General features: G+C 41.3%; 1 protein-coding gene across 1 annotated transcript; it reads right to left on the bottom strand.

The window, feature by feature from the left end:
• Positions 1-1005: 1005 nt before the first annotated feature.
• Positions 1006-9051, bottom strand: tpra1 (transmembrane protein, adipocyte asscociated 1). The gene is made up of 11 exons (XM_042705460.1): positions 8857-9051; positions 7307-7493; positions 6465-6597; positions 5416-5502; positions 4848-4920; positions 4487-4566; positions 4247-4357; positions 4045-4105; positions 3692-3794; positions 3164-3244; positions 1006-2715 (listed from the first exon to the last, which is right to left on the bottom strand). Exons 2-11 carry the CDS (start codon positions 7477-7479, stop codon positions 2478-2480), a joined length of 1140 nt encoding a protein of 379 aa, XP_042561394.1. The 5' UTR covers positions 7480-7493; positions 8857-9051; the 3' UTR covers positions 1006-2477.
• Positions 9052-9168: the final 117 nt, after the last annotated feature.

Here is a 9168-nt window from a genome sequence, read left to right as displayed (position 1 = left end):
GTTACCTTGACTCCTTGCAGTACTGTCACTTTTTCTTCTTCGTCCAGACCGAATGACACCTTCCTAGTCGTGCTTTCCCTGCCTCCCATGTCCGTTGATATGTACAGCAAACAAGCTGCAGTCTGCTGGAAATTTAAATTACGGTCTTTCTGTCAGAACGACCGTGTCGCTGAGTGCTATTCGGCGGTCAACTCTGATAAGGTCACTTTTCAGTACGGGACAGTATGCTCGACGCGTATAGGCTGATAAAATAATAGAAACCCAATTGAATTGTATGTCTTATCACATGCTCACAAAGAAACATGGGAACTGTAGTCTTCCTTACAGTCTTCAACCTCCCAGATCGTTGCTTATTATTTTTAAATCAGACTGCATTTATACAAGACAAGTGCGATTTGGAAAGGACAGGAAGCTCAAAACGTTTCTTTTCCGCCATACGGATAAGCATCAGTGAATTAAAAAAGAAAACCTATGCAGTACCATCAACTACCATTAGAGATCGTTGCCTCTCCAAAAATAAATAAACTTAAATTCATATTCCTGAAACTAAAAAGAAAATAATTCTGTCTTTGTTTGAATGTTCAGGTATTTGTAATATGTTAAACTGTCACATATTCAAATTATCATAAATTAATGCTTTCGTAATTTACTGTCCAACAGATTTTTCTTGATGTAACCATATTGATGTAACCAAGTTGACCAAATGTATCTTTTTTAGACTACTTCTGCACAATTCTGCAGTTAAGTACTATGACCGTAGTACATGTCCCTTACATGGTCAGATTAGATTGAGCGAAAATATTTAGTAGGCAAAAGAAACTGCAGAATAATGAATGCCTAGATAAAAGGCCATCTAATGTGAAATCCTGGAAGTAAATGCAATATTGTAAATCTTGGACTGGGAAACAGAGTACTGAATCACCTGCATCCCAAGACAAAGTCTCCTAAATGGCAGTGGATGCTATTAAATGGGATCATTAGTCAGAAAAATAAAACACTACAATATTTGTTTCCCCCCAAACACATCTATTTTATGAATGAAAAAAAAAAACAACAACAGATGTTTCACCCACAACATTCAAAATATATACATTATTTGGTCACAAAAATACCCCATTCTTTTTTCTCTGTCAAGTGAAACAACTGAATAAAACATTTGAGATACATTAAATATAAAATTAAGAGGGTGTTATTAGCAGAATAAACATCTGAGCTGATGACAAGGTTAATGAGACATAAGAGAGGCGGTGACAATGTGATTCTCGCTGTTGGCTTAGAAATAAAAGACAAGATCACTAGAATAAATAAATATTGGAAATGTAAAAGCCTAGACACACAAGCATTTCACATGACAGAGTCCATCCTGGAGTCTGACATCACCTGTTCCTCACTCCATTGGAGGGTTTAGAGCACCTCTCCCTTCATTAGGGCAGGAGTAGGCTCTCTGGTCTGAAGGGTGAAAGAGGGCTCAAGCATTCAGCATTCGACCCAGAACTATACTGTATTCAGAATACAGGGAGTAACTGAACCAACAGTCCCTTCCACTATGCAGTTGAAACTGTAGCACTGGTTGGCAAAGTCTCTAAATACTACCAGTCAGATGTTCAGGCTTAATTCTGAGAAAAGGGAACTGTGTCTCAGGATCAGTGAATAGTTACTGTACAGGCGATTCAACACTGGTGTAAACTGACATTATTGTTTCTGTGGGAATTATTTCTCAGCAGTATGGGTTGTTTCTAGGATCTTGACTATCATAAGCAAGCAAGAGACCATGCTAGCATACTAGCTGCAGAGATTTGAGCATCGACGCTACGGGTATGGATTTAGGCAAGAGTATGGGTGTGGGTGTGTGTTTGTGTGTGAGTGTGTCTCAGTTTCAGTGTGCAACATCATTCTGGGAATGGTCCCTCCGATCACCATGACATGGCCAGACGAAAGACAGAACACAACATGACTCCTAGCAGTCTACAGTCACGAGGCAGTAGCCGTTGGAGACCAGACATCCCAGCATGAACAACCTAACGAACAAACAAACAGGTAGTACGAACGCAACATCGAATTAAAATTTAACTATGCTGAAAAAAATAAAAGCCTGCATAAATCAGCTTGCCTGTGCTTGGGAAAAGAAAATGTGCATACACACATCTACAAACCAAAAAAAAGGGTGCAATACTTTAGGTAGTAGTGGACGTCAATCACAATCAGCCTCTTGGTTTGGTATTTATCACTGCAGCTCTCAATACTACAGGAATACACTGGAGGGAGGGCAGACTGCCAAATCATTGTTCCCCTCGAGCACCACGCATACCTCTGTCCTTTCTCCTCCTCTGCCTCTGCCTCTCTACCAGTGCTCCTTTTCTCTCTCCATCTCCCCTCTCCCTGCGCTATGCTGCCCCCTCCCTCCTTCCTGCTATCTCTCCTTTTCTCTCCACCCTTCCTCTGCCTGTCTCTTTTGTGTCCGTCATTCGCTCTCCTTCTCAGGCGTTGATCGCCCTCCAGCGGTCACTGTCGATGCTGTTGATGCTGCCCACGCCGTACGGTCCTGAGGCCACGTCGTCCAGGTAGGACCCGGAGCCGTCGATCTGGGTGCTGGAGAAGGAGCTGTGGTCCAGGTCCTTGCGGCTCATCCCTGCCGAGGTGTGGGGCAGGTGCACGTCCGTCTCGTCAGGCTCGTCGATCTGAGACTTGTAGGAGAAGAGGATCTTGGGTTCGGAGCTGAGGGCAGACAGGAAGGAGATTTATTTTGTAATCTTTTCAAAAAAGCACAAAAATAAATTAAGACAGACTATCAATCTTCCACATGCATCAGAGATGCACATTCATTATATTTAGTTAGGTAATTGATTTGAAATGGGGACACCAAATATAGCCAGACTTTTCTTAAATTGAAATGGATTGTTAAGAATGTGACAAAGAATTGAAATGATACTAAAACAAATTCCAAATGTCAGAGATCAAGAGATGCTGGCTTTTCATTTGCAAGCTTTGCCTCTGCAGACATGAGTCTTGTATCAGGGCGAAGACAGATGTGCAGCTAATGCCAGAGCGATGAGCTATGATCTCGCTCCCATCCAATATCCCTCCATTTATTACCAGCCCAATCTGCTGACAGGCTGCAAATAGTAATGTCTGCGGGAGGCAGGCTGTCTCGCTCTCTACGTACCCGAAGAAGCCTTTGAGGAATGTCACGTAGATAAGCGGAGCGAACATGGAGAAGTAGAGGAATGTGGTCACGTCAACACAGCTGCCCGTTAAAAGGAGGAAAAAAGAGACAGAATCCAATAAGGCTTTAATAAGACATGACCTGATTTATAGCAGCAAAACAAGAACAGACGACACTGGACGGAGAAGGAGACGGCCAGGCTGGTCATATTGAGCTGTAGGGCCTCAGGTAAAAAGTGAAAGTAAAAAATATGTTTGTTTTTTTTCACTGAGAAAGTTTAGCTGAGCTATGGACCTGCTGCTCTCAAATATAAACACAAACGTTTCAAGGTCCACTACTCCCCAAGTCTTATCTTAGATATATGAGGAACAATTATAAATACAGCAGGTGTAGTGAGCAGCAAGCTTGTGTGGTGGCAGTTGACCAATGTGAGTTATTCAGTAAACAAAATCAGGAGCTACAGAGCGGTACAAAGGCCTAAAGAGAAAGCTTGCCAGTGTCCACGGCAGGTAGCACTGGGGGTCTTACCAGAGGCCTTCAATGATGTCTGCACACAGCAGCGCACTGCCAAGGCCCTGGACCAGGTTAAGGGCAGCCAAGATGCCAGCGTACACATAGAAGCTCTTCTTGGCTGGAAGCGAGAAAGACAGAGAGGAAGATGAGGATATTTGAGGGTGAAGTCTGTCGGGGGAGATAATTCTTTCAAAATAAATCTGAACTGACTTGAATTTATGGGTAGAAAACATCAACGGGTCACAGAGGGGGAACAAACGAGGGAGGATGGGAAGGAATGAGATCTCAGCCAACGGATGAGTCAAGATCCTGATTTTGCAAAACTGTCTGCACAGCTGGTGGTTCAGATATTTCACACGCATACTCACATGGCAAGTATATCCTATCCCTGATCGAGGTTTTGGGAAGGATGACTATTAGAGAATAAACCTAAGGCACAAAAAATATAAGCAAAAATATAAAAGGGGGGCATTCACCATAATGCAAGTCTATACATCCCAGCATATACAGTCCACTGCATTAGTGGTGCAAAACTACTCAGTGTTTGCTTAAACTGCATTGGATAATTACCAGGAAGAAGAAACAGGAGCTGGCCAACCAAAAGTGGCGCCCTCCATGGCCATATATATTAAAATCTTCAGCTGAGAGATGTTCATCTGGGTAAAGAATCTCCAGAGTCCCCTGAGGGCCAACAAGTAACATAACTTTTGATGTTATACTTTTCATACTTTGACACCAACATGTTTACTGATGCCATGGAAATGTAGCAATATGGAGGATCTGAGACCTAGTCTGAATGTCTGGCTTTACCTGTGTGATGGAGTAACCCAGCGCCAGCACTGCAGTAATGGCCAACACACGTTTGATACTGGAGTTACTCTCAAGATGACCTGGAAGCAAAACAGAACCATTCAAGCTAAAACAATAAGCTCTTAGCATGGTAACATTTCAGAAACAGTTTGCTTTCATATTATAATCCAAATTATTACATATAAAAAAATAAAATAATGTTTTATATATACACTCTCTCTCTCTCTCTCTCTCTCTCTCTCTCTCTCTCTCTCTCTCTCTCTCTCTCAAAATATAATATAAAACACAGAATTCAGACAACACAAGCTCAAAATAAACCTTAAACTAACTTTCAATTCTCAATGTAAAACTCAAGGCCTACCAAATGCCAGTCCTAATATGATTACACTGAGCTCTATGGCCAGGAGGAAAAAGCGCGTTATCTCCCACAGCACCTGTGAGAGAACACAGAAAAGGACAACTCACACATAGAGCAGCTTATTTCAACACATTCGCACAGGAGCATGTATGGATTGCTGCCTTGGTTCTTCATCCACCACATTCTACATTTCTGTGCAGTGACTTTAATATGCCCAAAAGCATGACAATCTTCCAATGACTCATTCTGTAGTTAAGAACTGTGTAATGCTTGTCTAAATTCAGACCAGCACTGACTGCTCAGCAGACATGTGGAATCATTTCACAGATGTTTTCAACAGTATGACAAGTGGGTGAGTCACTCCCTTCCAGACTGGCAAAAGGGCAGTCAAACTATCCACATGTGATGCGTTTATTAAACGAAAATTGTAAAGAGGTCCGCATCAGCATTGCAAAAACAACATTCTAAGTCATGAGTCAGCTAATTCAACCCCAGAGAACATTCAGTCAGCACTACGACAGGGTTCTCACTTTGACCATTTAAACAGTGCCGTTTCAGACCTAATGCTTACCTTGTCTATGATGGTGGCAGCACTGGATGCACTTACAGTCATTGACACTATTGCACGGGTGATGCCAACTGCAGCTACCACGAATACCTAGGAGATGAGAATTAAAATACATTATAAAAAGACCTCATACTGAAATGGTTCGTGAATGTTCAAAAGTATACTCAATTGATAAAATCTTTACTGTGGTCTCAACTTGTGGTCTCTAGAATCTACATCAAATCTGCAAAAGAGCTAACCATGATGCCAGTTTGTAATAACTAGGGCTGTCAATAGATAAAAAAAAAATTAACTAATTAATCTCACATTTTGAAATTCATTAATCGCGATTAAAAGTTTGTTTGTCTGTTTTTTTTTTTACTTCCAATGAAAAATCTCAATTTCCATACATTGTCAATCAAATGAGCTGTGACACCCAGGTAATTGTCATTGATGACTGATGTCCAGTGACCAGCTGCTAAAGCGTTGGTAACCTTTTCACGGACTGGTCTAGTTATTTTACTAGAGAAGTCGTAGAGTGTGGGTTGGCGACCATCTAACCTGAGACTGCTTTCTGTCGGGTGCTTTGCATTAAGGTGATAACTTAAAGACGAGCTGCTTCTGTGATAGCTAAATTCAATTTGACAAATGCTACATACAACTTTAGTTTTGTCGATTGTTCTGTAATTTTGCCTATTAAACAGAAACTTTCCGCCCAACAATCCCTCAGCTCTCTCCATCTTCAACTACCGCAGTGGTTCTCAAACTTTTTCTGTCATTCCCCACTTTGAACAAGGGGGGCTTTTGGTAGGCCAAGCCCCCTACTTAATTTGCCCGAGGGGACACAGGTTCAAGTCTGGCCTGATGTAATTTCCCAATCCTCTCCCAACCTCTTCTCCACATCGCTTCCTGTCATAACTTCAGGACTTTTTTTTTTTTAAGTTGCGTTAATTGCGTTAAAATATTGTATCGCGTTAATCGCGGCCGCATTAATCGCATAGATTAACGCGTTAACGCTGACAGCCCTAGTAATAACACTATGAGGCTGAATACACCGCTGGACAAGAACTCACCAGTATGTAGAAGGTGATGAAGATGGGACTGGAAGTTTGGCGGATCTTGGCACGTGCCGATGGCAGCTTCCAGAGCAGGAACATGAAAAAGGCCACATTAGGTACCAGAAGCAACAGGTCCCAGAAGCGCACTCTGCACAGAAAAACAGGGCAAATCTTTTCATGTCTTCCCAGGGGTTAAAAATGACTGACATTTAATCAAAATATTGCAAATACTGCTGTTCTACCTTCGTTCTTAATGGAGTGCCATGATGATGCCAACATTGTTAAATGTAAACGATTCTGTTGAACTATTAACATCGACTTGAAAGTCAAATAATCACTAAAAGTAAATGGTCAGTAGTTTATGTCCTGGAATGGTGCACATTAATTAATATCCAGACCTCTTTTGACAAGAAGGTCAGTTAGTGACAGAGTAATTACACAATAAATCACCGTGTTAGGTCAGCTGTTAAGTAACCACCTGGGAAATAACTAAAAAGGGGAAGTCAAAATGGGGGAACAGAGACTACCACAAATTTCCCAGCAACACAAATCACTGACAAGATCAAATCGCTACTTTCTTTCTTTACAGTTGATTGTACATTAGTTGTAGCACCCTAATGTTGTTAGCAAGTACTGGCTGCGCTGGAACCAAGAATCATTACACTAAATGCACATACTATGGTATTATGAGTGACAGAATAGTCCAAAAGTCTAACAACTCTTGGGATTTTCTTTGTTGCCAGTATACACACACACACACACACACACACACACACACACACACACACACACACACACACACACACACACACACACGTGTTTACTTTGGATGCAGTAATAGTCCATGATAAGTTTACCTAGAGTTGCTGATGTCTTCATAAAGGACCTGAAGGCACCTATGTGGTTTGGTGACGTTCATCTCCGACTCTGGGGGCCAGGTGGGAGCCACAGAGGTGTTTTCAGGTGTAGGGATCACTGTGATATTGCCATACTGGGCAAATCTCACCACCTCTGCGCCAATGTCCAGCATAATTCACTCAAAGCCTTGACAGAAGAGGTCATCATGGTGAATACAACAGCAAAAGGCCTCAATGCTAGACCTACGTGCTTTAGCATACAAACTTTGACTTGAGTTTAGCACAGTGACACAGACCACAACTTCAAATGTATTTAAAACTCAGACACATTCACCCGTTGAACTATGATTTGGCATCTAGTTTGTCATTCGAAACGTTTTTTTACTTTATTTTTTGTCCAAAATGTATTTTTATTTTACAACCTACGCATGAGAATGCATGGAATACTAAGAAATAATAGAGCACGAGCATTTATTTAGAGGCATTTGCAAACGGCACCTTTAACTGGAGTGTCAGGCCTATATTTATTTTGTACAAAGATTGACACAGAATAAGGTACACACTCGTGGCACTTCCTCATACTCATTGAGAACATTTTGTTTGTCTTTAGGTATCGTTAAACGAGGAAATTTGGCAGAACTAGACACGTAGGCTATTGCCTAACGTCGGTGTACAAAACACATGAAATGTCAGCAAAAACATATCCCTGAATTCAGCGCCGTTAACGATAGAAGCGATGACCACAGACGGATCAGTAATTACGACCAGAGAAGGGCTTGAATACGACCAGCATAATGATAGTGGGTTTTAACTAATGTTAGCTGTCAAGTTCGACTAAATGACGAAGAGTGGCTTGCTAGCTTGACGTGGTAACATTACATAATCAAAAGTTAGCTAACCGCTAATCTATATTATTCAACGTCAGCTAGTTGGTCAGTTTCATAACATTTGACTTATTACCCCTAAACAACTGATTATCTACACTTGATGGCATTATCTTACTTCAAAACTAGCTGCACATGCATTAATGGCAGCATTGAAGTCCTTGGTTTATCATGTACACAATATTAGCCTTCACTTCATGACCAACACGTCATGCTAGCTAGCTCTAATACCCCCATCAAATCAATTTTATTTACATAACAATTTAAATTACCTCAAGGTGTTTTACACAGCCCAGAGCCTGAACAATTACAAATATTAACGTGACTACAACATTAACGTTAGCCATATGTTGTCTCGCTTGTTGCAACTAATCGGCAAGGTTCAGTTAGCCATCCAGCTAACAAATATTGTACAGTGGTAATGGTAGTAAGCATTTTAATCAGTGTATAGCCATACTTGCTGTTGGCTTTATTTACTTTGCTATCTGACAAGCTATTCGTCTTCATACACTGCTAATGTGGGCTAGCCGTCTATCTAGCTGGGTAGCAAAATCAACCCGAGTTTGATGTATACACCGAAGTCTGAAACACACTAGCATTAGCCTGTTATCCTTAAAAACCAATGTGTCTGTTACCGTTCAGTTTAATGAACTAAACGCCCCTTACCTTGTGATTTAATTCAGGAGCAAGTCTTTTCCGCAGCTATGACAGCCGATGTAAACGCATGCGACATAGCAGTTTCTTGTTTCTGTTCCGCTGTTTACAGCAGAAATGGACAAAACAAAACAACGACCCAGCAGTGTATAATAGCCCGATAAATTCCCAAGTCACCTGACTGCCTACAGAGAAATATCCAGGCACCGCCTACCTTTTACAACATTATAGCCTGGCGTGTGGGTTTAACGCACGAATAATACCATAATCAAAACATTTTAACTCTTGGGGAAATCGATATATCAATTCACATACTCAAAAATA

This window comes from Clupea harengus, unplaced genomic scaffold (genome assembly GCF_900700415.2).
Source record: "Clupea harengus unplaced genomic scaffold, Ch_v2.0.2, whole genome shotgun sequence".
In the NCBI taxonomy this organism is placed as follows: Eukaryota; Metazoa; Chordata; class Actinopteri; order Clupeiformes; family Clupeidae; genus Clupea; species Clupea harengus.
Note: the sequence above shows the minus strand (reverse complement) of the source record. Positions and strands in the feature narration are given on the sequence as shown.